The following is a 27,626-nucleotide window of genomic DNA, read 5'->3' on the forward strand; positions in this document are numbered from 1 at the left end:
TCTTTCAACCACACAATGCGCCAACAAGTGGTGATAGTCAGTGGCAACAAACTAGACGCCTTTGGAGACTACATAGGAACAGGATCTCAGGCAGAGAGGTGGTTTAAGGCCCTCACATCCACAGACAAGGCCACATGGCCTGCATTTGTAGCAGCATTCGAGAAATGCTGGCCACCAGTTACAATCACAGAAAAAATGAAGGCAGAGTATGAGAGGGAGCTGTTGGATCATGCACTAAAAGAGGAAGATGTAGGGAAGAAGACAACACTCTACAACAGAGAATGTTGGACTCACGTTGCTTGGGCCGTGAAGACATTACAGCTCGCTACAGATGCAGGCATAGACCAAGGCACGTCAATGATCTGGCAAGTCCGCAGCAAGTTACCAAACGTGGTAAAAGACCTACTTAAAGATGAAGAATATAAGACATGGGCTGACTTTACGAAGGCAGTAACGGAGCTGAAAGGGAGTAGACTCGCAGAGAAGCAGGAACAACACCTCAAGCAAACTCAGGAACTCAAGGCACTACATGCAGACCTAGCCAGGGTTCAGCTGCGAACACCACAACAGAGCCCAATCACTGCACTCCAAAGCCAATTTAACAAGTTGTCACTTAGCCCAGCAATATCCCTGAGCAACAGTTCATACACACAAGTACCGACATTGCCCACTAGCCAGAACCTGCAGACCACTTACAGCCACCAACCAGCCACGTCCCAGCAACAGTTCATCATCACAGAAGACATGAAGACAACCGTTAGACAACTCGTTAATGCCATACCCCAACAGCCAGATAGCCCAAGTGGCAAGACAGCATATGCAAACCAACTTGCACAATGGAATGTGAAGTGGGGAGAGAGCACTCATGTCACACACAAAACAGGATATCTGCTTAAACCAGGCACAGCAGCCATCGCCTCAGGTGAATGTTTCAGCTGCGGAACTCATGGACACAATGGATGCAATTGCCCTTTGCTGGCAGACCACGCAGAGAGGCTATCACACAAAGAAGCAGCATGGAGAGCAATCACAAGTAAGGTATTGGGAGCATTCAATCATGCTGCAGCTACGCCAATCTCACTCATTGTCAATCACACTCTGCAATACCATACTGAGTGGATCGAAGAACTTACCAAGCAAGACAAGGGAAAAGCAGAAGGGTCAGCATAAGGAGCAATGCTATGCTGACCCAGGATAATGCAGAGACGTGCGCTAGAAGAACTGTCCTCACATGTAAGGAGGCACCACATGAGGACATAGACCCATCTATACGCCCCAAGTTCCCAGCTATCCCAATAGTTACCTGTGTACAAGCATCATTTGACACAGTTGACATTGTTGACCTGTACTCCATGGGACACACTGAAACAACGAAGGAACAACTGGAAATGAAGGAAGCAGTACCATTCATTCACCAAATCACGCTTGAAAGTCCGAGAGGAGAAGCAGTCAGAATACGACCATTGTTTGATGACAGCACCATGGTAGCAGCCATGTGCATGTCAATATTTGACAAAATCAAACATCACCTTGACAATTGGGGCCCATCAGAAAGGAAGCTGAGAATGGCAAATGGGAATATTGTTAATGTGGACATGAAATGGTCAGGAACCATAGAGATCAACGGGATATGAGCAAAAGGAGATTTCGAGGTCTTCAATAGTGGAGGAGGATGGGCATTCTTATTTGGAAAACCACTGCTACAATTGTTTAAAGCAGAGCATGACTACAAATCCGACTCGATCAAAATCGCTAGTGATTCCCAATCAACAACCATAGGCAACCAAGTAGCACACCCGTGAGCATTACAATGAGCAGAGCACAGAGTCAGTCTAACTCAAGATATCAAGCAAGCCTGTAATGACACAGCAAAACTTACGAGCTTAACACACCCCTCACATACGCCCATGGGACAATGGAAACCAAGCACCATAAGCCCAAAGCAATGAGAACAACAAAGACTACACCAGATATGGAACTGAGCTCAGAAAGTGACTGAAGAGCAAGCTAAAGAGGAAAAATATGAGCATAGTCAACACATGTAGCCTGACAACCCAGCCAGAGTAGCGAAAATCCTATCGGAAGTCAAGATAGGCGACAACATCACAGGGGACAAGAAACAGCAGCTAGAAGACTTCATCTGGCGCAATGCAGATGTCTTCGCACTATCGCTCAAAGAAGTTAAACCTATCCTGGGCACATACGTCAATCTTAACGTCCCAGAAGCAGCGACATTCAACTTATGAATCCACCAAAGACCACTAACCCCAGATCAATCTCGTTTCTTCAATGCACGCATAGACGACATGCTGGAAGCAGGAATTATCAAACAAGCACCTGCAGAACTTGTCAAATGCGCAGCAACAACGGTCATCACGCAGAAAGCCCACGAACCTTCAGGTCTATCCTGGGAAGAACTCCAGCAACACATCAATGACCAGTGCAGAACTGCAGGAGAGCCACCAGCGTTCAAGCTCCCAGAACGAAGTGTCAAAGCACCACAGCAAATGAAAGAGAAGGAAGCACCAAGGAAATGGTGCATATGTCAGAATTTTGGACAACTCAACAAAGTCACTGAAATTGCACCAATGCCTCAAGGCGACCTTTTAGCAAAACAACAACGATTGAGTGGACACAGGTATGTGTTGGTTTTCGACTTCACATTGGGATTCTATGCTCTCCAAGTTCCAGATAAATGGTGCCCGTACCTAGCCTTTTATGTTGAAGGCAGAGGCTACTTTTGGTACAAGAGGATGCTGATGGGAATAATGGGGGCACTGACAATGTTTTGTGAAGCAGTCGCAATGAGACTTCATGAGTTCTTGGTGAGTTACATTATGGAAATCTTCATGGATGATGGTGGGTGCTCGGCAGACACATTTGAGGAAATGTTAGAAAAACTCGAAACTATATTCAAGCGATTCAGAGAGTGCAATTTCTCAATAGCGCCATCAAAAACTCAGCTTATGGTCACCAAAATGGAGTTTGCAGGAGCCACAATAGGACCTTCAGGAGTTAAGCTGGACCTGTCAAAACTAATGGCAATAGTGGATTGGAAGCAACCAGAAGATGCACTAAACTTGGTATCATTTCTCAGACTCACAGGACATTATCGCTCACTTATTAAAGCATATGCCAAATGCGAAGTGCTGCTCAGAGACCTTCTTAGGAACGTACCCCTCCCAGCACAGTACAACAAGACAACCTACAAGAGGATAATGAGCAGCTACAAATTAGCAGCCCATTGGAAAGCAGAACATACACGCACATTCCTACACCTCAAGATGGCAGTCACATCAAGGCCAGTAGTACAGGGACCACAATATGATGGATCCCCATTCATTTTAACAATGGATGGCTGCACAGAAGGATTCATGGCAGTGTTATCACAGAAGGTTCAAACACAAACCCCAGAAGGATGATGGGTCGAGAAGCTACATCCTATTGGATTCGCTTCGAAGCGAACTTCAACAGCAGAGCAACACTATAAGTCCTATCTTTTAGAGTTTGCCACACTGAAATTTGCACTGGATAAGTTCTCAAATACGGTTTGGGGATTCCCAGTTGAAATAGAAACTGACTGTATTGCATTAAAGGACACCTTGCTTAATCCCAACCTTACAGCAGCCCACACACGATGGAGAGAGGGCATCCTATCATATAACATCTCCAATGTGCGACATGTCCCAGGAAAGCTTAACGTCATAGCAGACAGATTGAGCCACAAGTGGGAGGGACAACCACGTGCACCTGGAGATGGGAGCGAGTGGACCATCAACGAGGACTGGGAAGCATGCACTGGACTTGTCAATGATATCATGCACGTATCAGAAGTAGATTCAGCAACAGAAGCTCTATGAATCCATTTCGCAAAAGAACCAATATTCCTGGAAGTAGTGGAAGCCATCTATGACTTGAACCATAACGAAGACCTGGGCAAGAGAAGGCGCGCAAAGCATCCGCCTCAGAATATCTCGTAGACAAAGGTAAGCTGTGGCGACTCAAAAACAGTAACATGTCGAGGGCCAAGTCAAGAGTCGAATGTGTCACTAAAGAGGAAGCTAAAGAGTTAGCGAGACAGACCCATTCAGACGGTGGACATTGGGGACGAGATGCAATTAAACTAACACTTTTAGATCGCATATGCAGCCCAAAACTCGTCACATCAATCCTGGAAGCCATTAAAGACTGTGCTAAGTGTAAAAACTTCGGACCCACATATATACACTCACGATTAGAACCCATCACCAGACGTCACCCATTCAAACTCCTAGTAGGAGACTACTTGTCCCTCCCAACAGGGAAAGGAGGATATAGCATGCTGGGAGTCTACCTCAACACATTCTCCCAGCATGTATGGGTATTCAAGTTCAAAGTCGCAGGAAGTGCAAAGACTACGCTTGACAGTCTAAAGCACATATTCAATGCATATATTGCACCGGAGACATTCATGGTGGATGGAGGAAGACACTTTAATAACGACGCGGTGAGAGAATTTTGCACGTCAAAAGCAAGCAAACTACACACCATTGCAGTGTATTCCCCATGGATAAACAGCCTGGTAGAAGGAATGAACAAACTATTGCTCCATGTCTTGAAGAGGCTATGTGCAGCCAGATCTAGGAGAGGACAACACCCAGGAGGTATCATGGGAAAAGCTCCCAACCTCCTGGCCAGACCATCTAGACGAAGCAGTTCACGCTCTCAATCATCGTCTCCTTCCAGCCCTCAAATTCTCGCCAAAAGAACTCCTGCTAGGCTTAATCATCAATACACTGCCAACACCGCTAGAAGAGAGTACATCAGTACTCAGAAACACAGATGCATCAACACAGATCGCATATGTTGAGCAGCAATGTCTAGACTGGCTACAAAGAAATCATTAAGCATGCCATCAAGAGGAAGGCAGCCTTTGACAAGCGACTCTTGCAAAGACCACCTGGTGAAGTCACTTTCAGAATTGGTCAATTAGTCCAGGTTTATCACAACAATTTAGATTATACATTTAAAACGGACTGGAAATTGATTCTGAAGTGGTCAGTACCACATCGGATATGAGGACAAAACCTCAACTCATACAAACTTGAAACCCTGGAGGGTACCCTGTTAAAAGGAGACTTCAGCACTAGACGATTGCACACATTCACACCACAAGAAGGAACGAAGCTTGCAAGAAATCAAGATACTTACGAGGAAAGACTTCAGAAGAAAGAGACAGAGCAAGAGGCAGAGAGATCAGAAGATGGAGCCAAAGAAGAGACAATGGCTCAGGAGGAGGCAGAAGAAACAAACGAAGCAGAGAATACAGACAACAAAACATAGCAGAAGATAGAGCAGAAGGTGGCGTCGAGGGTGGTGCCAGTTGTTTTTAGGGGGGTGCATGGAGTAGGGGGTCCTAGGGTCAGGAGAGTGCAGAAGGTTCCTCAAGGGCAATTCCAAAGGCTTAGTCATCCAGAATGAGTACATAGCACAGCATATGAGTACATACAAACAACCATACACTACAGCAGCAGCCAAGACACCTAGCACTACTCCAGCAGAACGTCCAAAGGACAGGATGCCCGGAGGTATGAGGGACAGGAGGTCTGGAGGTCCAGAAGGAATAGGGGCTACATCAGACAAAGTCCAATGTAGAAACAAACAGAGGTAGACTACCCTAAGGTAGAGTTGGAGGGACAGGGATTGGACCTAAGTCCGGAAAGAGGGTAAGTGCCGGAAAGGCGGAGCTCCAGCCTAGGGAATCAATCCCTAGGCCTGATGAGTAGGACAGACTTAGGTGGACCAAAGTCTGAGAGAGGATTGGGCAAGTCTAAGTTGATATTCAAACTAAGGAAACTACAGGAGTATCTACAGGGGTTATATACTGGACAATATCTGAGGGGATCAGTAAGCAAAGGAGCAGGGCTATGTATGAGCATGCGGAAACACATTAGTAAGTAAGATGGAACATAAGTAAATGAACTTGGAGATGAAGACTCGTACAAGGATCAATAAGCAAGATGGAAGAAGAGGTAACCAAAAGCTGGAAAGGTAGAGATGCCTAAATGGGGATAGGTGCAGGATCTCAGACAGAGGGTGGGAATAGGTCCGGAGTTAATATCCGGAGGTCCGGAGATCTGGGGATCCGGAAGACAAGGTGGATACAGGACCAGGATATGAGGAGGTGGATATAGTCCAGAATCTGAGATGAGGTGAAGTCTGGATGTCTTGCTGGATGAAGTGTGCATAGGGTGGATGGGACCAGGGGTTATGGGTCAGGCTAGCAGTGGAGATCCGGAGGTCCGGAGCTCAGGGGTAAATCTGGAGTGTAGTCAATCCTGCTGAGGTGTGGGGCACACAGCGGAAGGGAATCCGGGAATGAGTTGGATATGAAGTGAGGTCCGGACGTAGGCTCAGAAGGCGTGGGAATATGATGGAACATGGGTCCAGATTGTGGGATATGACACCTACCCCCATTGCGCCCACTACAAGTCAGTACCCTACTAGGTGCAGATCCACCCATATTGCCAAACAAACAGCATCAGCTTCCCCACACAGAAACTGTAAACGACAATCTAGATCCCCATCTCCACCTGCACAGTCGTCCACCATCACCACCATAAAGACGGCAACCATTGATAACATAGTATGTCACAACTGTCATGTCGCTGGGCATTGCCACAAGAACTGCCCAGTGTATTACTGCCAGGTCTGCAAAGAGTATGCACCTGGACACCTATCAGTCTTTTGTAAAGAACTGAAAGGGGAAGCAGTCATTCCACTGGTCTGGACTGATGCTGGTTTCTATGAAGCCCTTGCTCATTGGGAAATTGAGCAGGATGCTATTTATCACACCACTGAGATGGCTGATAAATCATTTACCATAACAGAGGAGCAAAACGACTTGCTGGACTCTAACTATGATGCTGACCCAATCTATTGGGCTAATCAGGATGTCTGAAGTTGGTGACTTCATTCCTAACTGAGGGGTAATTTTACAGTCACATACACCCCTATTTCATTTTCCTCCTTACTATCCTTGTATTACATCACGACCACTGCTGCCATCACTAGATGATCTATTTTTGCTATCGCTTATGTGTCCTTTATCTCTGACTCATATCCATTCCAATGTCTGCCCTAAAGCACTTGTAGTTCACTATAAATAGTTCTTTTGTATGCTTTAGTTCTGCACTTTAATCTTACTAAGTTTTCACCTGAACATTCTCTCGCTTAGGACTTCCAATCCTAAGTCATCTGAACCAATATTCAAGTCAAAGACACTCTCTTTGACTTGTCTTACAACCCTTGTGTTTGCAAGGTCTTAACTATAACTTCAGCTGTCGCTCTTATCGAGCTGCTGTTGTTACAACCATCCTAGTTTGTAACAATATACAAAGATAAATCTTGATACAAGCACAACAAATAGCTATTGAATGAACAAGGATTACAATAAAACTGACATTCTGATGTAGATATATCATATCTTACAATTGATTGCAATAAAACCAACATTCTGATGTTAGAAATATCAAGTCTTATAATTAATTGAAAGAAACCCAACATTGTGATGTAGATATGTCAAGTTTTACAATTGTATCAACAATTCTCTATCAATTGGTCTCCACTACCAACACTTGCATGATATTGCACCAGCCATGTCACATGACAAATGCTTAGGTAAGTCTGAGTTTGAAAGTTTTCACCAACTTTGACACTTGTCTTCTCTTGTTCCACCACACTCAAAGTGCACACTTCTGGCTCTTCAAGCCAATATCCTCTCCTCTCTCTTTTTATCCCTTCATGGTGGTACCTCTGGCCCTCTATGGTGATTTATCTTCCTTCCTGGCCCTCCCTGGCTCCTCCCTGGCTCCTCCTTGGCCCTCCTCCTTCCTGGTCCCTCCCTGGCCCTCCCTGGTCTCTCTCTGGTCCTCTTCCTCCCTGGTCCTCCCTGGCCCTTCCTTATGGTATCTCCCTTGAGTCAGGTAACTGACATCTCTCTTTGTCTTCTGTCATATCATGTCTCTCTACTCTCTTGTATTGTTACTACCTGTATATACCCCAATCCCAATTAAAATTTGATTTAATTTATAAAATGATAAAATGAGTACCAAGATTGAGATTTTGTAGTAATTTTTTGTCAATTTTGTTTGGAGTGATCTGGCATTATAAAACTTTATCAAGGATGGCAGATATTTGCAATATGTGTCATAATTGTGTCTTTGGTGATTTTCCCCAGCATAACCTGCCTATCTAAAGGTTTGTCAAGCTGAGTGCAATTATGATGGATATTATATCAATTTTATGCTAGGCAAAGCTTTGAAAAGCTATATCATTCTCAGGTCAATTGCCTGATGTCACGCCCACTGAGTGGAGAATATTTGAGTCAAACTCAAACAAGGTTCACGTCGTTCGCAACGACGCTGGGAATCACGCGACCCATTAGCTTAGTATAAATAAAATTAAACCCGATTAAAGTGTGCCGTGAGCAGTGCACCCTGGGGCCACCTTGGATGTTATCTTCACAAGGCTGGTTCTTTGATTCTATCGCACGATGACTTCACTTGCAAAGCTGGTTATGCATAGCCTATGGGGTGTGTAATCTTATCGATCTTACGAGAATACATACTGACTATTTTGTTCCAGTCCATCTATCCCAACTTCGATGTCGAAGATGGGCACCACGCTGAAGAGTAGCGCATGACCCGCCGAGGCTGAGTCCGACTCGGAGTCAGAGCTTTCTACAACGAAACTTATGTACGTCTTTGCGGTTTCTCTCGGTATTCTTGTTTTATCACGAACTTCATATTCAGAATGTCCGTCTTTCTCTCGAAACATCCCAGCAGTGAGCACGTCGCCTCAAGTGCTCGATACTCAAGTATTCCCGCCTCACAATATCCTTCATGACATACAAAGTTACTGTTTTCTGCCAATCTTGGAATCGGGGACTGCTGAGAGGGTCCACAGGCGCCACTTGAGTGGTCGAACACTTCTCTGAGGTTCTGCAAACAGCCATCTTTTAGTGATGGCATCAGGAGCGAAGTTCGTGAACAGACTTCCACTAGACGTTACGATCTTGACAGCACTGCTGAGATCAAGTGCGTGAACCTCAGCATCGGGGAGAGATCTATACTCATAGTCCGCCAAAAGCTCCTGTATAATCTATATCTACTTCACAACTTGCTTAAGTACCGCGACAAAAACAAAAACGCATTCTCCCGCTCCCTCCACACTACCCGCCCATCGCAAGTTAATCATGTCGAGCATCTCCTACGCTACACACTACTGCTGGTTGACATATGGATGCGCTCCTGAAAAGCAATTGAAGTCATAGCGGTTGCTGTATCAGAGTTGGCCACGAGCTTAGCGTGATACTCTCGAACACCGAGGATCAGGCGTGGTCCCAGCACAGACAACTGCACGAACTCGAATATCTGAGCAAGACCAAGATAAATCTGAGTGTCCATGGAAAGCATGTCCTAAAGAAATGATGAACCATGGTTGCAAGTAGAGATCGGTAATAGATCGGCATACCGCTGAGAGCATTGGAGAGAATAATCCGATCTGGAAGCAAGAGATAGCCAGAAAACTAGCACATGAAACACTTCAGCAGAACAGGAGAACCGCATTCACGTTATGAGCTCACCTCGCAAAGTAATTCATGTGAGTTTTCATTAACACTGTGAAACAGTCCCCAATAATACCACTTGTTGAGTGCTGTCGTAGCTCACGGAAGTGCTTTACAGCAATCCAGACCGCAAGACACAGTACAAGGACCTCCCAAACAGTGCCAAGTATCCAAGTCATGGAACTCAGGAACAACGCATCTCCTGCGTAGCCATTCATGCACTGATAAGTGCCGGAGAGAACAAATTCTTCTGGTACTTGTCAATGAGCCTGATGCACTTCAACATTTTATACATAACTGAAGCTTACCCGCTGCAATCTGCATCGTCGATATTGCGCCCATCACTACATTGGCGATTCTGATGGCCAGAAAGATGACAACGAGAAATATCAGCACCTTTCTGGATCGCTGATACATGGCATATAACCGAGCGATCATGATGACTTGCATGATGTTTCAGTCAAGTCAATATCACAGAAGTGTATAGTTCACCTCCTAATATTACATCTATAACGTCACCCGTCCAAATAACTGCGTCGAACCTGATACGGCCTGACAACTCCAGCAACATTAGTTATCAGCCCCGGAGGATTACAGGCTCGAAACTCACAACTGTGGGAGTCATTATAATAAACCAACGAATTGTTCGAGAATCTCACTCACCCCTACATGGTAGTTAAATTGTTTGAACGGGAATGGAATGCATGGGAACGAAATACTCACTGCATCTGTCGTCGAAATTGTTGGAACACTGACTGTATGTCGCCAGTCAGAATAAACGAACACGGCAGTAAATGTGAGAACACATACACAGCATGATCCTGTTTGTCAGAAATGGTTGATGAGCGCAATATCAATGGTTTAGACGTCCAAACATACACAGCATATTCTATGCCAACATATCGTACCTAGGATATGTTCACGTCGTCAATACAACTTGTTAACCACGCTTAAAAACACAAGCTACATACAATGAGATACAGAACGGTCATCGGGGACCAGCGTTGCCTCTGCCGCAAATTAGTTATGGTATTTTTATATTTATATCGTTCTTTTGATGCGGGATTCCGCTCACCCAGACCAGTTCCACCTATAAAACTGTTCTCAGTGAGATGGCTGTTCCTGCAATGGTGTTAACCTACCTCCTGTCCAAACGTAAGTCCTAGAAATGCCATAATGTCAGTGGTCTTCTCATACTTGATCTTGCTTACCCCAATCGTACATTACCCCAGCACAGGAGACAACTGTCAAACCGCAGCCAAGGTCAATCGAGTCATCAACATCGTCATGCGGCTAACCCTCCACGAACCTACAAAATAGCTGCTAATACGATTTGCATTGATGATGGGCCACCAACTAGGATCATTTGAGACTAGGACCATACTATTAGAGGATGCGAGTGAGCGAGTGGGGGAACTTGGTGGATGTATAGTGATCGCATTCGTGCCTGATATACCACCATCCAGTGCTTACATCGCCAAAGTGAGATTTGAAAGATGATATCTGATTGACCGAAGCTTGCAATTGGTTGAACGTGAATTCCAGTACAAAGACAATGTGCATCCAGAGGATCAATGTAAAAGTGGTTAGTGAGATCGCAAACAAGTGACTCATGCGGAACGTTTGATCGAAGAACTGTTCGTGACTTTAGCAACGTGCCAGTGCGATCTTTGAGGTGTTCCCAGTATTGCCAGCAGGTTCAGCCTCGGCCCATCAATGACACTATGTGCTAATCAGCGATCTGACACAGGTTTGAACGTTCGAGCAATGCCCAAGTACTAGTTGAGACGTTTTCTCACAAGGTCAGCAATGTTCTTCCTTGAGATTCACTCTACGTACTTACTCGATGCTGATGCTTAACACGACGTGAGCGAAAATCCACAATATTTCTTCTAATCCATGTACATGCTGATAAAATGCGACCACAAGTCCATACATGTATCGTGTTCAGTTTCCCGTCATAGAATATGATCGACGTGTAAGGCGATTAGGACAGTTGTACAAAGGAAGTAGGAGGCGATACAAAGAATGGGGCGTCCGGGAGGCGATGGACGGAAGACAGAAGTCCTGAACAGATCATCTTCCGCATCCACGTACATGTCATAAGAGCTTGCGATGGTGAAAGTGAATGACCTACTCAGAGAGGACAGATATAGATGCTGAAACAGGAGTGCCGAACATCGAGTTGGAATTCGAGGATGCAGTGAACTTCCGAATATGGCTCCGGGAAGCGTTGATAAGCTAGCCGATGAAGGAGCGAGTGAATGTTCCGAATTAGTGAAAAGTGTGCTCATCTTGATGAGAAAGGCTTTGAAAATGAATAGGTGGTAAGGAAGGGAGGACGTACCAAGCAATGCCCTCCTTACAATCAGCATTTGCAACTATCGTGAAATTGATGCTGCTCGAGCTCTCGCACATATCATGTCGAGCAGTTTAATACACGTCGTGATGATGGAGGGGAGTGCCTTTGGCAGCAGCCTGTGATACCGCTGACTGCTCTTCCTCCAAGCTTTCTTTCTTTCGAACTCCGACTTTAGCTCCAGAAGTGAGTGAGCGGCCAACGTCTCAGGGAATAATAGGCTGGAGGCGGACTCGAGCATTCGGGCACCCCGAATGCTTCAGCGCCGGCTCGATCGTTACTCGACTGTGTCTTAAAAATCAACCCAAAGCTGGCCAGTGTGAATACAAGTGATCAAGCATCTCATCTTGCCTTCGACCAGCTGCCCATACACCTGCACACCGTGCGTCGCCCTAGTAGCAAATATTAATTCCATGAGTATAATGTGATTTGCCCCATGACAATCCGAACCGCTAGATCATAAACAGTCTTGTGGCATTCATTGAAGGAACGTTCACACAGGAAAAGAGCTGACTTTGAAGGTACTGCCTAGGAATCAAACGGGGTAAACTGGTCAAACTGAGCGTTTGTTTTTGGGAAAGGATCAACGTTAACTGATTGTTTACTACGACCACAAGATTAAGGTTCGGGGTCGAGCAAATATTAATTCTTTACACGTGGTCGACGAGGATGAGGCCGTGCGCTGGTGCCAAACCCAAATCTGGCGGAAACATCAAGATTCGAATCCGTTTGGAATCCGCCATTCAACATCTAAATGATTGCCCGCGTGAGTTGATAGAAACAACTGAGACACTTTCGGTTAGTGAATACCCCTCGCAGCGTAGTCGGTATGGTGACTCCTGAGATCGCTTGTTCTTTCAATTCCTTACCAAAGGACGAGTCTCAGCTTACTGTCATGCATTACCTATCTTCCTCAGTGCTCACACTAAATGTCAAAGCGACTCGTCGCTTCTTTATTTGTCTACAGTTGACCCTCAATCAACCGGCCTTCCTTTGTGCAGACGTGAACGGCATCTCTGCTGGTTCAGACGATTCGAGGCATATTGATCAGCATAATGATCTGCAGGCCCTATTGACGAAACCGTTGTCCAGCCGCAAGTATGGCAACGCAGTGCGTAATGCCAGAATTGTTGTTTGCGGGATAGTCCCACTCGCGTTCCACAGTTGTTGATCACCCCTGGCTAGACATTCGATGCGATTCACTATGTAAGGGTGCCCCATTCCTGCAAGGGATTCACGAACTTCCATTTATTGAGCAATCATCCCATACTGTGCTAGTATTCTACGTGTTACAATGAGTTGATATTTATGAATAACACTTAACTTGCGAACAGCACCAAAACAACACGGCGTATAATGTTCGAGAGCAGTCAAAACACGAAAACGTATAGATCCTTTATATCGCCATCAGTAAACGAGGGGCTCTGAAAACAAGACAATCAGCATGGGATCACGTATTCTGCAGCACAACGATAGCTTACTTTTAAACCAATCAACCTTTGCTCATCGATCATCACGCCCGAAAAACCTTTAAGCTCATCCCTTCGACAAACGCGATAGGGCAAGCTTGTCTCAACAGGGCCCGGGAAAATGCCGTCCGCCAAGATAGTCGAGGGGTAATCAATGACCTCAACACTCGCTTTGGAGTCCGGCTGCTGAGGAAAAACATGCCGCTTGGTTTTGCGTACATTGAAGTCTAGCACTTGCATGTTGCCGGATAGTAGTGGAAAGACTACTCGGTAGCCATGAACGTATCTACTCAAGGCTGATCAGCGTGTGGTCATAGCAGGAGTTTTTCAGCTCCTTCTTACCTCAGCCACTGATATGGGACTTGATGATGGAGCATGCGGCTCTCGCGCGGGCCCCACTCCTCCCAAGGCACCTCGAAGGGGTCTGTTTCTCTTTGTTCACGGTATTTCCGTATGTATCTGAGAGGAGTGCTATTCTTAAAGAAGAGAAAAAATCTCGGTCTGGCGCTAGGGACATTCATGTCCACTTGGATATATTGCACGGATAGAACATACATCCGCTCCTCCTGATTGGTCCAGAAAGGCGTGTTTGGAAGACACCTTGCCACAAAGGGACCAGGTATGAATCGCGCAGTGCACCAAATGGGTACGGGACTTGAGGGGAGGCAGTGATAGGCTTGCGACATGGATAATTTCGTGTTCATTTTCCCCAAATGTAAAGACTTGGATCGAGCCCTCGTTTACCCCACGCGTGATCATGTACGCACGGTTCGAAATGAAGGAAAAGTCGCTGATATGACTGGGTAAGTCGTCGCCGTCACGATCCTGCAAAGCCAGTGTTGGCTATAAGCAACTACTGTGTTCATAAACGGGCGCTTACGACAAGTATTTGACCCGTCCTCCAGTTCCAGATTGTGATACGTGGACTTTCAAGCTCCATCCAAAACATCATCCCAATAACATCGTCCACAATCTGTATGAAGGCACTGGTCATCGTGGACGGGGTGAGGGTGCGAAGAACAGGAGATGACGCTTCGGGGTGCTTCACGTTGGAGGATATCGTGCGTATGTGTATTTCTGTGTAACTAGAGCCATTCACTCTGCATCCAATAATTGGTTATCTGTGCGATGCAAGACAAAGAAAATGACGAAGACGTACAGATTATCATCAGATTGGACAAGAGCGATGAGATCTTGCGACGGGTCGATGGCGAAGTCTCTTGTTGAGATCCCTATATCTTTCCGAACCAGCGTGTGACCAGGATCAGACGAGGACGGCAACCAGGAGGAGATGAATTTTCGTGGACCGGATTGATTGTGAATGCCTGCCGGAGAGGATGTCTTCGCAAATACGCCTCCTACAAGCTCGTATGCGTGGCAGAAACCATGCATGGGTACCCGAACCTCTTTCTTCCACTCAAACAAGGTCCACGCACGACGAAGGGTCCGGAGTTGTTCTAGACGCTCTGCAACGGTGACGGTGCTCTGAGGGCCGTCAAGCATGCAATCGAGAGCAAGCTCGATACGATACTGGAGCTCTGCAGAGGAATCAATCACACTATTCAATTTGCGGCAGACCTAAAAATGAGTCAAGTTTAAGGCTACAACAAAAAGCAGTGTAGCATACGTACAGAGGAACACCGCAAGATAGATCGACCGTCTGCATGACGAAGGATTTCTATTAGTAACTCAGAGGGCAGGAGGATCAAAGCAAGTGTTTCCGAATGCTTCATGTCTGCCTGTATGGTGGGCAGGCTGCCCACCACTGTGGTCTGCCTCATATCGAGCTTTGGTGCAATCATAATAGCTGACTGCAAGTCCTGCTGTAGGCGCTTGGTGGGTGCTTCTGCCCAGCGTGCAACTCCAATTGAAATTTGAAATGGCACGGCTGCAATTGGATTTGTGACGCACGGGCTTTTCGATTCAACCATGACTGCTATTTTGAACAAGAAGGAACGACTGCAAGTTTCCTTCCATATGGTCCATCTAGGGGAGACTAACTACGATTGAGCTTATTCGTTGTCCTGAACACGTTTGCGAGTAACGATATCGCAGTGAAGGAGATGCCGTCGTGTGGTATGACAATCAAAGTAGGTCCCACTTCGACAGCTTTGACGTATGGCTTCATGACCAACTCTTTCCACTTGTCTAGGGTATTCGTGGGCGAATTGCCATGAATCCCCCTGTACTTGTCCCCATCACATCTCTGGATGCACGAATGCCCTGATGTGAAGTGTACGCCCACCCAGGTCCGCTGTTCCTGCCGGCTGTTTAAGACCCCGAGTGCCATCCAGTTGAATGAAATGACTTTGTACATGAGTGCGTTGGTGAATTCCCTTGTCGGTACAAATGCCGACACAACCATGCAACTGACATCCTTCCTCTAGCCCACTTGGCAGAACTCTCGCCCAACACATAAAGTCCACTAAGGTGGGTGAGATGAAGGAGATCGCTAATGCCGTTGACTCGGAACCTGAAGCTAATGATGTGTATGTCATCGTGCAGACACACGACTCTAGTGAGTGTTGAGGCCTCGTAGCACAGGCTGTCGCTCCAGTCCTATAGACTGTTACAGAGTGTTTGGCAAACGTTCATGTTCCGGAGCCTGTCCAGGTGCACGTGGCAATATTTCTCCCAAGCTGGAACATGCACAAGTGTCAGGACCACTCCATCAAATTTTAGATTTCACAGTGCGGCTCCTTCCAGCACCCAAGGACAGCCTGATACTTCCAAGGCCATCATCAAAAGGCATGCGTTCATTGGGATCGACCATCACCTCAACCTTACTCCGTCCGCTATTTGGTATATTCATCGAGAAATGCATTTAACTTATGTTCCAAGTCCTCGGTCTCACCAAAGACGCTAATCAGTGAACAAGGAAATTTCCTTGTGTACTGGTTAGTGTATTCGGAAAGTCCATAGCCTCTCGCAGCGATTGCGAGCCAGCTATACTGACGACAACTTTAATACCGATTACAGACGATCGTATCAGCTCTTCAGTTGCGGTTGGATCATACCATCCGAACATACACAAGTTGTCCGCTGCTCTTGCGCTCGAATGCATGTACTATCCTTGCGTCATTTATGCAGCGTGCCAATCGAAGTCATGGAATCCATCGAGGAAACAGTTTCACTCATGAATTTCGAATGAGTGTCTTCTCCACGATATCGTATCACATATGGACGAAACACGTGCTGATAGTATTCATTCAATGATTTACGACGAGTGAAGCGTTCATGTACAACATTTATTGCCCAATTATCAACGTTGAACTATAGTAATCCATACGAACGATGCACGATGCACCACAACCCCAGCTAAGCACTCAACACTCAGAAACATCCTCCCCCATAATCTTCGCCACCAAGTCATTCCCCTCATGCACAGGCGCCTCATACACAGCAAATGCCGCACGCTTCCCAGCCCCACTCTCCTCGCTCTTCCATCCCTTCTTCCTATCCGTGAACACAGCCTCACTCCGATCAAGCAACATATTGAGGTCTTCATCTGACAACACCCGTTTCTTACCCTCCGCAGACGTATTCGTCACAACGTCGATCTGCTCGCCTTCTAGCTTCAAGAGGTCGGCTGCGAGTTCTGTCATGGATTGCAGGTTTGATTTAGGTGCTCCTTGTCCGGGGAGTTTGAATTTACCTGCGATGGCATGTGGGTGATAGAATGGTGGGAGTTGGAGTAGGACTTACCCTTGGCTATAACAAGCGCCTCAAGCTTCCTCTTCTCAGTCGCACGATGCATGATCCTCGTCTCAATAGTATGCGCCGTAACGAGTCGGAACACTAAAACGGGTTTCGTCTGACCGATACGATGCGCTCGATCCTGAGCTTGGATATCCACCTGCGGGTTCCAGTCTTGATCGTAAAAGATCACCGTATCAGCCGCTGTTAAGTTGATGCCTAGGCCACCTGCGCGAGTGCTAAGGAGGAACAGCTTCGGAGCGTCATGAGAGTTGCCTCCTTGCTGGAATTTGTTCATCTGCTCTCGGCGGTCCATAGGTGCTGTTGACCCGTCGATGCGACATATTGACCAGCCTTTCAGCTCGGTAGCCCAGTCCTGTGAGAAGAGTTTGAACACAACGACCCAGATAAAAAAACAGGGACGGACCTCAAGGACATCCAACATAGTGGTAAATTGACTGAACAGCAAAACTTTGTGTTTCCTGCGGAATAGTTCGTCTAGTAGACGATCGAGGACCATCATCTTTCCGCTCGCATTTACCAACTGTTCGTCGAGCACGAGCTCTTGAGTACCTGGGATAACAGGCCAGTGGAACAAAAATGGGTGGGAGCAGACTTTGCGTAGCTGCATCACAACATTCTGAAGCTTCATGTTGTTAATCTGCTTCCCTAAATTCGACGGTCAGCCAAATGAAAGCCAAGAAAACACAAAAAACACCAACGAGTCGCAAGTTGCTGATGCTGTTTTGCCAGCTCAGAGATATCCTCCTTTGGCTCCTTGGCCTTGGCCCCTCCACCATCCTCGAGCATCTCAAAGTACTCGTCATCATTTCCATCAACGTCGTATCGCGTCTTTGTCTGCTTCCGGAGCTTCATCGGCGCGTCCACATCGATCTCGGCGACCTTCTCGACTGCTGTTTCTTTGGAGATGCCAAGAAGGAAGTTCCGCAACGACCCGTCCAAGATGTTATCGTACAAATCGCGTTGACCCACGCTAAGGGGTGCGTACAGGACATACTCCTTCTTGGGTGGGAGGAGACCTTCGACATCCGCCTTGAGTCGTCGAAGGAGGAAAGGTTTCAAGATGCCATGAAGGGTGCCAATCAATTGAGATGATTGGCCTTCAGAGAGACGAGATTGCATGGTTCCGAGGTTGAACCTGAATTTGCTATCAGCCCAAACGTCGATAGCGCGAGAAAAACGAGCACGAACCATTCCTGGAACGTGTCCAGATCATCAAAAATATCAGGCAGTATAAAGTTTAACAATGACCACAACTCTGCCAGATTGTTCTGCAGAACGTGAGCAAGAGCAATGTTGGCACACTGAACAACACTTACATGTAGTGGTGTTCCAGTCAGAATCATCCGACCTGCGCTCGGGTATTTCTTGATCTCCTGCATGAGCTTGCAGTCAAGATTTTTTAACCTGTGCCCCTCATCTACGACGATATAGCCCCAATTATAAGTGGAAAGGTGCATGCGGTCTTTAAGAATCATTTCGTATGTGGTGACAACGACCGGGAAAGAGCATGGGTCTGTAGGAGGGAGGGTATCGCTAGTAGTGGGTATACGGGTGTCTTCAACATCTGAGGTATCTTCGTCCTCTTCATCTGCATGTACTGCTATTCTCCTCATCGACGTCCGTCTTGCGTCTCTTGGTAGGTCTGGCTTTTATTTTACGCTTCGGCGCAGGAGCTTTACGGGCGGGTGCTTTCTTGCCCTTTCGATTGCGTTGCGTCTTGATCATAACTTCCTTATCAGCCACTTCTTCAGTGTCCGGTGCTCGCATGATAGTCCGACGAAGATCAGCACGCTCAGCTGGCGTGCCGTGATACATGCAGACGGGTATCTAAAGATGGTCAATGCCAGAAAGAAGATATGGACGGGTAGAAGACTTACAGCAGGCTGCAAATTTCTGGAATTCCTCTATCCAATTATGGAGGACACTCAAGGGGCAGACGATGAGGAAAGGCTGATAATGACCGAGGCCACGTAGGTGTGCATTGAATGCAATCGTTTGCAGGGTCTGAGGACATCTGTTAGATATGATCCAAAAGAAAGATTAGTTACATTACCTTGCCTAGACCCATCTCGTCCGCTACACCATACACTTGAGAATATAGAATGCGAGAATTAGGGGTCGAGGGCTTACCAAGAACACCACTGACGCCATTCTTATCCAAACTAATCATCCACTCCACTCCTTCTAATTGATAGTCCTTCAACTTCGCCCCTGTGACTAATGCAGGCTGAGGGAACTTAGGGCGCTGCCCGTTCTCCCCTTCAACTACAGGAGGTTCCTGAATCTGTGGTTTCACAGGGGGCTCCTCCTCTCGTCTGACTCCTCTACGCGTGAGCGTTTCTTGCCACGCCTCGGAAAGTGTCTTCTTGAAGACTGTGGTTTTGAGGGTGCGGCAGCTTGCATGGCGGCTCGGAGTGCACATGCACGCTTCTCCTTGTCCATCTGCGCCCCTAAAAGTTTGGAGTATGTGAAGGACTTCTCGAGGAGGCGTTGGAGGCGAGAGAAGCGTTCCCGAAATTCCTAGGTTAGATGTGTCAGAACGCGTTCAAACGAGTGATAGGACGCTTCTACCTCGTCTTCTATTGCTTCTAATATTTCTGAGGACTGTCACACAAAGTTGTTAGTGTAGAAAAAAGTGCACTGGGTTCTGAGTTTGACCTACCTCGCGTGTGCTCTTGTGTGCTCTGCCTAGTCTTCCTTCTTCACTGGGGGGAGGTGATGAGGCAGCTGTACTTGCTAGAGCCGAAGACATTGCAAATGGTACGGGTGACGACGAGGCTGGACTCGAAGACATCGTCAGCTACTAGATAATATGGAGCAGGATGGAAGGTGGACGGCGGATAATTCTCTTGAATCAATTAACATTGGACCGCGACGAGTAATAATAAATATTGTTCTGGTCTTGGATTACATCATCAACGCGACACAGCCGGCCCTAAACCAGCGCGTGAAGCACAAGGAGCTCGCTTGTTACTTATACCACTCGACATATCCCCATCCCTCTTTCTTCACGTCGCCGCCGGCATGGGCGACACAAGGGACGACGAAGACAATATGGCCAAGAACCTAACCTTTTGCCTGATATGCTGCTAACACCAGGAAACTGGCTTCGGATATGCATGGGACTTGCAAGGTATGGGTAGTTTTTTTGTACTGCAAGAAGCAATGCATTGCTGTGTCGATCTTTCATTCGTTTGAACACCTTTGTTAACGCTTCGTTTAGTGCATGTCGCGTGCCATGCCTATCTAAGATCATCGTCACTCTCAGGAGGGGTTGATGCAATACACTGTAGCAGGGCATCGAGAAGGTGTGCTATTTGTGCAGTCTAGTCGATATTCGTGTAGTCCGATACTGGCGACGCGCAGGAATCTCCATGTGTATGCCCCTTTTTACCAGGCTCTCAGTATCCGCAATAAGTGCCTGCTCTTTTGGCTCCTTCGGGTGTGATCCTTACCAGTCCCTAACCATTCTATATAGGTTACGTTTGCCTATCGCTGATTTACTCTCTCTCAGCTGATCTACCCCCAGATCCTCTTCTACTCTTCCAACGACCACATGGAGCCATTCCTATCACCGATCCGACCACTCAAAGGTCACACTGACTGGGTGCAAGAAGTGGCGAATCAGAGCTTGCTGACAGCTTAAAAAAGATTTGCATCAGATATGCTGCTCGACGATAGACTAGGCACAAATTTATCACCTGGTCAATGTAGGTTGCGATGTTGGACACTGGAAATGAATGAGGGCGACACAGCACTCGTCATAATGGTGGACTCCTGCGATATATCCCACAAAAAAATTGTGTTCTGCACGTCCCCTGTGACAACATGCTGGCCGTCCGGCGAGAAGGCTATCGTAGATACCCTATCGGCATGCTGGAGCACACGACCGAAAGGCTTGCGAGTGGAGGTGCTCCACACCCTTGCAGTGTGATCCCTGGACGCACCGTGACTGGCTATCAGTTCGCCATTAGGTGAGATGGCCAACAAGTTAATCTTGTCGAAATGCGCTTGCAGTGGGGACCCGAGTTGGGCACCACTGGCGACCGGTGCACTCCAGAAGTGGATCTGGCCATCATTACAGGCAGAAATGATACGACGACTGTCTGGAGACCAGACTATCGAGCACACTGTCTTGCCATGAGAAAGTGGTTGTGTTTGCTGTTTGCCAGTCGCTGCGTTCCAGATGCTAATGGTGCAACCCTCCACCCCACTCGCAATTTTGGTTCCATTGGGAGAATAGGCCACCGTCCATACTGGGCCTTGGCGATCATCTGATCAGGAGAAAATCGTATGCAAATGACTCTCATTGTGTGTTGGAATAGATATCTGATCTTCTTCATCTGTGCATCCCATATAACGATCTTACCATTCTCCGCCCCGCTCATAATTCTTCTTCTGACCATCAATATATCCAGTTTGATAGTCCCACTTCTGTGTCCTGTCAATGTTCCAATGTGTTTCCCTAATACTACATCCCAAATCCGAAGGCTCTTGTCGTTGGACATGCTCCGAGTCATTTTCAGCCTCTTCTACACCAGCACCGGACGAAGTCCCGGATGGGGCCGAGTTCCTGTCAGAAACTGTAGGCTTTCAGGCTTGCGTGATGCTGCTACCTCATCTCTGCCTCCTCAAGGTCACACCCATCATGAAATCCTTTCTCCAATCTGGACATCTAGTCGAGCTTGCGGATAGGATCCAAGTGCCTCCAGAAACCATCAACTCGCGTGGTGCAGCTGCATCCCCTTCCCCATCTTTTCCCCCTCAAGGTTCTCCCCATCCTCAAATAGCTACTGCTTCGGCTTCCACTCCGGTCCTGCCCTCACCTGCGAAGTCATTTTGGAAGCGCCTTTTTATGTTCAATAGGTCTGCAGCATCTGTACACTCCAAGCGGTGGAAATTCCCGCGCATTGGTAACATCATGTACGCAACCTTTCGCTCTCTGTTGAAGTACGAACATGTTTTGAATTTGATCCCTAGGTAGCGCAAGCATCGGAACACGGGACCTAACGATCCCCAGCATTAGTACGCTTGTTGTTCCTGTCTTCGCGTCTTGTCGCAGCTGCCACCCCTCGTATCGTCTATCCTCTACCAAGTCCGGTTGAATTAGCATAATCAATGCTGCCGGCCATGTGATCATGATTAGGCATAGTATTTCGTCCATGGTAGGTAGTATCTGATACCAGTGCTTTACTCCGAATGTCCAGCGTGGCAGAGGATTCCGTGCCAATGTAGTAGCACACCTGTATCACAACAACTACCACCCCAGGTACACAACCGGAGGTCCTGTCGACCGCAACCAGATGCTTGTTCAATCAACATGGGCCTAATCTAATATCGCCTTGCGCTAATGATTAACATCAAAATATCGCTGACGGCAAACAATGAGCTAAGTACACAGCGTGCGTGTGTACACAAAAATTACTGGCTTGTTAGTGTAGACTCAACATTCGCTCCCGTGAACTGTGCTGTCCATTCCAGTATCCAGATCATCGCCATAAATATTCATCACAACACTCTTCCGGACTTCAATAGGTGGCTAAAATATGTGGCTTGAGCCCCAGGCGACGACAAATAAGAATTAGTAGCAGTACGAACCAAGTGTAACGACTGTTGGTGTGATGTTTCGAACGTCGAAATGTCAGGCATGAATGAAAGCGCAACGCCTTCCACTGCACTGGGAGCGGTCTGCTTGGTCGTTCCAGGTCTTTTGCGAGTATTTAATCTGGTAGATATTTTAAGCTGATGCATAGAGGATGGAATCACAACACGCACGATGCCAAAAATGATATTGCATAGACTGCTCAGAACGTCAGTTAGGAGTCAATGATGGGAATTGAATCAGACAGACATTTGCTCTGGACTTGGACAAAGCCAATGAACGCGAGGTTATTTGGTAGACTGAGAAACTGATTGAAGTTAGCTTTGGAGTTGGACTATCTTCGACATACGCTTACCATGACGACCACCAGAATGGCACAAAACCTACAGAAAATAAGTCCCCGAGTCATGTAAGGTAGACCATTAGATGTAGGCTTACGACGTGACGGCACCAGTGTTGATGCTATACAATAGGAGGCGGTTAAGGATACTATCAGTTCTAAGGGAAACGAGGTGAATTTAATGCAGAGTTGGGCTAGCAGATATCCTACTGATTCATGCCAGTGCGACGTTTTCGGAGATATAGGCACAATGTGAATGCAATCGCACTGTCGACCACTGCTGAAAGCACCCATCCAACCACCATGGTTGGCTGGTGATACATTGAGACCAACGAACACGAGTATATGCCGAGGTACATACAAAGACGTGTTGCCTAAAGACCTTCCACATGGGATAGTAGAAACTTTTCCGACTATAGTTAGTAGTTAGGTCATCATATACAGGTACTAAGACGTACCTCAAGGAACAATTTGCAAGTCCAAAGCCTGCAGAAAATTCAAGTACAGCTCGATGGTAAAATTGAGAAGGTTCTACCACAGCGAATGGTTGCCAAAATGACCTATAACAGGGGATTGGGTAGGAATTCTCGAGATCAAAGATAGTTACGACGTACAAAGCAAATAGCGATCCAGCGTTTTTGACTCACTGCACACGCAATGGAGGCGAGAGGTAATGCGTGTATCATGGTACTCACATTGCAGTATTCGCCAGATGAAGCAACTGGTATTACACATCAGCACTAGTTTTGAACCTTTATGATGTTTCGAAAGACTTACAGATTTACAGCGTAAGCTATAATAAACTATTATTGTGTCACTATGACAAACGGCAGGCAAATGCAAAGTGACATACACCGATAACATATGAAGCCTGGCGAAACGGGGCGAGATCAGCAGTAAGTTATGTGTTTGCACCGACTGCTTACGGGCATGCCCCTGTGATAAAGATTGAATGAACCAGGGTGGATATGTTAAAGGATGGACGCACCAAACTGCGTATGCCAAATTTGTGACATCTCCAAAATGCATAATGAGATAAAACTCGACAGCGTATACTGTCAATGCTGTATGGACAGTCTCCAGAATACTGAAGGATAAAATGTGGCTCGTGCTGATGCGCCGACAGAACAAAGTTTAGCATACCAGATGGACACAACCTATGACAGTATCAGAGAAAGCTTCATTTGTATGTCTCACAGAATTACCAAATACTTCAGAATCTTCATGTCATGTTCATATGCTTGCCAGTAGCGGAATGTCTGCATACAGATGACTCCGTAGAGTAGCATGGTAGCGAGGGCACCGCAAAGCGGTCCTTGCATGATTGACATCACAACCGACGGCATGTTAGCGGAGAGGGCGAGGCAGGAGCATGGAGGAGTAAAGCAATGATCATTTTATGCGCCTTTCTGTGATGGTTTCATGACACGATTGCACAGGTGGGAAAGGCCCACAGACGGAATTATCTTCGCGGGAGGCATCATAGGTGCCAGTGATGGCTGCAGCGGTGGTGAGAAATAGTACCTGGTGATGTTGATGTGATACTTAGAGTAGCACACGCTTGTTTTCTAAGTACCTGCTACTGCAGCTACCATTCACCAACTGATTAAAATCCACGGCGCGCGAGGGTAACTGGTTATTGATCAAGGAATATTACAGATCGTAGTTAGCCATACCGATACAGTGACGCTATGCGCACCACTTACTGAGCGCGTGAGGTCTCTCTGTTACCATAAATAACATGGGCAGAGAAAAGTTAATACCGTGTCAACAACCTTGACGTGGTAGGAAAACATTGTGTTAAATAAACAATATGATGAGATCAGACACACAATGATTGGAGCACCCAGATATCTCAGAAGCTGTGCAAGTAAGTATTATACTTGTAAAGACCACCACTCACACAAACGGCTGTCGCAGGCTCCCTCTGCGATTTTTCCTACAATTGTTATTTATGGCTTAACACAGCCAGGCTTATGCCTCCAAAGGTCCGCGGACATCTTTCATCCCCACCTGAGTGATATACGCATACATTGCGTTTGAGACACCTTTTTAATACAATTGAAACACACAAAAAACAGAGATAGACTCAAAAAAGGTTTGACAGCCTGAAAGCTTATCCAGCTGTCAGCTTGCGGGGCATATCCTCATTAATGGGTAATTACGGTGGGACGGAGGAGTAAACGAACTTGACGTAGACGGGGAATGTCTGGAACACTGAACTACATGGCGTATTGGGGCATGTCCGAATAGGAAAACAGTGAGGCGGACGAGCTGGCATAGGCACGAGATGCGAAACTTTGGACAGGGCGGTGAGTGGATGTAGCAAGATGAGAAACGCACCGGAGCTGAAGCTATAGTAAGAAGCAGGTATAGCCAGCATTGGCATCGCTCTCTTCAACTCGAACCGTTAATGACGCCAGATCCCAGTGCGATCGCACCTGTGAAAGATGCGAATATTAAGGGAAGGGACTGGGCAACCCAATGGCTTTTTTAAATGCGAAGGCGGAGGTGTATATCGAAAGGCGGGCGGTTGACCAAAAAAATAGTATAGCCTGTACACGATCTACATGGCTTGTGTCTTGTAGTAGGTGTGCTGGCGGCAGCAGTGGGATGTTTCGTTACTCGCAAGTAGGTCTGAGATCTAGAAACGAACGCTAACAGTCGCTTATGTAAACTTGCTTAGTAACTCCCTTCATCGTTCTCCCGCGCCTTTGAAACGCATCAATCAAGGTCCCGTACGCATGCTCTCCTGCCAAATTTGTGGTTGTCCTCGGCAAAACAACCCATGTTTTATTTCGACATACACAATTACTCAGCGACGGCGGTCTAGTCAGTTCCAGACTGAGTGATGTTCTGCAACGTCTGGGTCCCCAGTTTCAAGTGCGTCACTGTGCGTGTATATCTATCATGTGCTTCCTTTATAAAGTTTAAATACGTGTCCAGTGTTGCAAGGCAAACGGCTCCGAGTTCAAGTTGTTCGAACAGCGTGTGTATCTCACCTATAGTACGTACACTCTCCGCCTCTGGGTTCATTTTACAGACTCTACAAACGCTTAAGTATGGCTCGGTACTGCACCTCAGTAATTCAGACTGCCCTTGCTGAGACAATTATTAACCTAAATTCACGAGTCACTTGACAGCGAGGCCGAGCAATGTCCTGTAACATCTGTGTTCCCAGTTTCAAGTATATGCATATATATCGCTTGCTTGCTTCATCTTATCCCAAATACAAGTCTGGTGCTTCTTCTGCAATGCCTTACTGACGGATTTCTGAACGCACGCGCTCAATAAAACGGTTACAGCAGTTCGAAATCATACTTCAACTTACAACTGGCCATGGCCACTCGGTATGCTACACATTCAATTTGCACCACCCACTTACTACACATATCCGCAGTCCAGTGTACGACACAATGTCAGATGCCTAATTCTGTGGTAGAACCCGGAACCGTCCAGAACCGTGGTCCATTTGGAATAACGCTCAAACTCGAAATCCCTGCCAATCCATTTGTTATGCCGCATCCAATTGCCAATGCCACTCACGTACTTTGTCCGGTTATTCCCTTGCAAAAATTCTGACGAGTTCAAGTTACAGTACCACCCGACCACCCTAATCAGCAGTCGCGGAGCCGTAATTGGCGGCGATGTTCCGCGAATATGTGAGATTCGACTTACGTCTGTTGAGAGGCAACGGTATGCGAGTGGTTCATCTTCGATCAAGTTCCTTTTGATTTCTGTCGATCTTACCACTATTAACCGGTCTCTAGTACCAGGCTCATCTATCACACAACCCGCGCAATACACAATAAGCCCACGTCTGTTGTCGACTGCTGGCTATGTGAATCCTGGCATAGGTTCATCAGAGTTGCATTGAAGTACACGTTGGCACGATCTGCGTATCTAGTAAAGGGTGGATCAACTCCTGAGTCGTGATATTGGAAATATCAAGAAAGTTCAACTTCGTCCAGCCGATATCACCGACATCTGTTTAACGTCTTCGGAAAACGCTCGTCGTCACTACAACCACTGACCTGGCTACTAGTACGCTCTGGTTGGTGGCAAAGTCATGCGGGCACCGAGCTTCGCTCTATCGAGTGTTTATATGCGTAGGGGCGGTGGGTTCATCTGCCGCATTCCTGCAAATGTGTAATCAGCATCACAGACCGACTTCGCCAAACCGTACCAAAAGGACACGTGGAGTGCGTTTCAGCCATAAAATTTACTTCACTCGCCACTATAATCATCATTGCTGCAGCGGTGGCTGGCGTAGTTATCGCATCCAGCAGCGACGGGCCGGACATACACTGCGTTCCTCACCAAGGTGAGCACTTTTTCAGCCTACGTGCAAACTTTAGACCACATGCTTATGGTCATCCGCTTATAAAGGGGGGGGGGGGTGCTCGGGGGGCGTCAAAAATTACAACAACGATAACGCTTTCGGGTATATGTGCGGGCCTGACGGGCACATCTAGTCCTGGTTGCCATGCTCGTGCAAGGATCCAATTTGCTATGTAATGACTGATGAT

The 27,626-nt window shown here is 46.9% G+C and overlaps 7 protein-coding genes across 7 annotated transcripts; 3 read left to right on the plus strand and 4 right to left on the minus strand.

The window, feature by feature from the left end:
• Positions 1-15: 15 nt before the first annotated feature.
• Positions 16-1,198, plus strand: BJ212DRAFT_1261589 (uncharacterized protein; the record flags this gene model as incomplete). The annotated part of the gene is made up of 2 exons (XM_041330185.1): positions 16-546; positions 1,049-1,198. 2 exons carry the CDS (start codon positions 16-18, stop codon positions 1,196-1,198), a joined length of 681 nt encoding a protein of 226 aa, XP_041198631.1.
• Positions 1,199-7,804: 6,606 nt separating this feature from the next.
• Positions 7,805-8,425, plus strand: BJ212DRAFT_1295961 (uncharacterized protein; the record flags this gene model as incomplete). Its single annotated transcript, XM_041332380.1, has 3 exons — positions 7,805-7,964; positions 8,164-8,238; positions 8,322-8,425. The coding sequence occupies 3 exons, from the start codon at positions 7,805-7,807 to the stop codon at positions 8,423-8,425; spliced, it is 339 nt and encodes a 112-aa protein (XP_041198632.1).
• Positions 8,426-13,336: 4,911 nt separating this feature from the next.
• On the minus strand, positions 13,337-15,366 carry BJ212DRAFT_1476207 (uncharacterized protein; the record flags this gene model as incomplete). Its single annotated transcript, XM_041339338.1, has 7 exons — positions 13,337-13,390; positions 13,448-13,721; positions 13,778-13,911; positions 13,991-14,260; positions 14,316-14,535; positions 14,595-15,013; positions 15,067-15,366. The coding sequence occupies 7 exons, from the start codon at positions 15,364-15,366 to the stop codon at positions 13,337-13,339; spliced, it is 1,671 nt and encodes a 556-aa protein (XP_041198633.1).
• Positions 15,367-16,615: 1,249 nt separating this feature from the next.
• BJ212DRAFT_1323262 (SNF2 family N-terminal domain-containing protein) lies at positions 16,616-20,027 on the minus strand. The gene is made up of 13 exons (XM_041334492.1): positions 19,818-20,027; positions 19,727-19,759; positions 19,484-19,675; positions 19,286-19,463; positions 19,209-19,231; positions 19,033-19,159; positions 18,773-18,951; positions 18,472-18,735; positions 18,344-18,423; positions 17,854-18,290; positions 17,559-17,800; positions 17,141-17,507; positions 16,616-17,090 (listed from the first exon to the last, which is right to left on the minus strand). Exons 1-13 carry the CDS (start codon positions 19,947-19,949, stop codon positions 16,762-16,764), a joined length of 2,583 nt encoding a protein of 860 aa, XP_041198634.1. The 5' UTR covers positions 19,950-20,027; the 3' UTR covers positions 16,616-16,761.
• A 914-nt stretch (positions 20,028-20,941) lies between these two features.
• BJ212DRAFT_1241309 (WD40-repeat-containing domain protein) lies at positions 20,942-21,412 on the minus strand (the record flags this gene model as incomplete). Its single annotated transcript, XM_041329593.1, has 1 exon — positions 20,942-21,412. A coding segment is annotated over one exon (471 nt), but the record flags the coding sequence as incomplete, so codon positions are not given.
• A 1,098-nt stretch (positions 21,413-22,510) lies between these two features.
• BJ212DRAFT_555152 (uncharacterized protein) lies at positions 22,511-24,649 on the minus strand. Its single transcript, XM_041343496.1, has 18 exons — positions 24,303-24,649; positions 24,241-24,254; positions 24,086-24,184; positions 24,024-24,033; positions 23,951-23,968; positions 23,875-23,900; positions 23,793-23,818; positions 23,712-23,743; positions 23,633-23,657; positions 23,556-23,583; positions 23,459-23,501; positions 23,308-23,408; positions 23,196-23,255; positions 23,113-23,140; positions 23,007-23,064; positions 22,931-22,955; positions 22,754-22,880; positions 22,511-22,694 (listed from the first exon to the last, which is right to left on the minus strand). The coding sequence occupies exons 1-18, from the start codon at positions 24,441-24,443 to the stop codon at positions 22,599-22,601; spliced, it is 957 nt and encodes a 318-aa protein (XP_041198636.1). The 5' UTR covers positions 24,444-24,649; the 3' UTR covers positions 22,511-22,598.
• A 1,011-nt stretch (positions 24,650-25,660) lies between these two features.
• Positions 25,661-27,572, plus strand: BJ212DRAFT_1584898 (uncharacterized protein; the record flags this gene model as incomplete). The annotated part of the gene is made up of 11 exons (XM_041342347.1): positions 25,661-25,728; positions 25,784-25,990; positions 26,044-26,104; positions 26,403-26,447; positions 26,498-26,643; positions 26,690-26,793; positions 26,955-27,003; positions 27,143-27,215; positions 27,255-27,299; positions 27,356-27,421; positions 27,487-27,572. The coding sequence occupies exons 2-11, from the start codon at positions 25,949-25,951 to the stop codon at positions 27,570-27,572; spliced, it is 717 nt and encodes a 238-aa protein (XP_041198637.1). The 5' UTR covers positions 25,661-25,728; positions 25,784-25,948.
• Between the last annotated feature and the right edge of the window lie 54 nt (positions 27,573-27,626).

The sequence above is a fragment of the Suillus subaureus genome (assembly GCF_016647635.1).
Source record: "Suillus subaureus strain MN1 chromosome Unknown BJ212scaffold_3, whole genome shotgun sequence".
Classification (NCBI taxonomy): Eukaryota; Fungi; Basidiomycota; class Agaricomycetes; order Boletales; family Suillaceae; genus Suillus; species Suillus subaureus.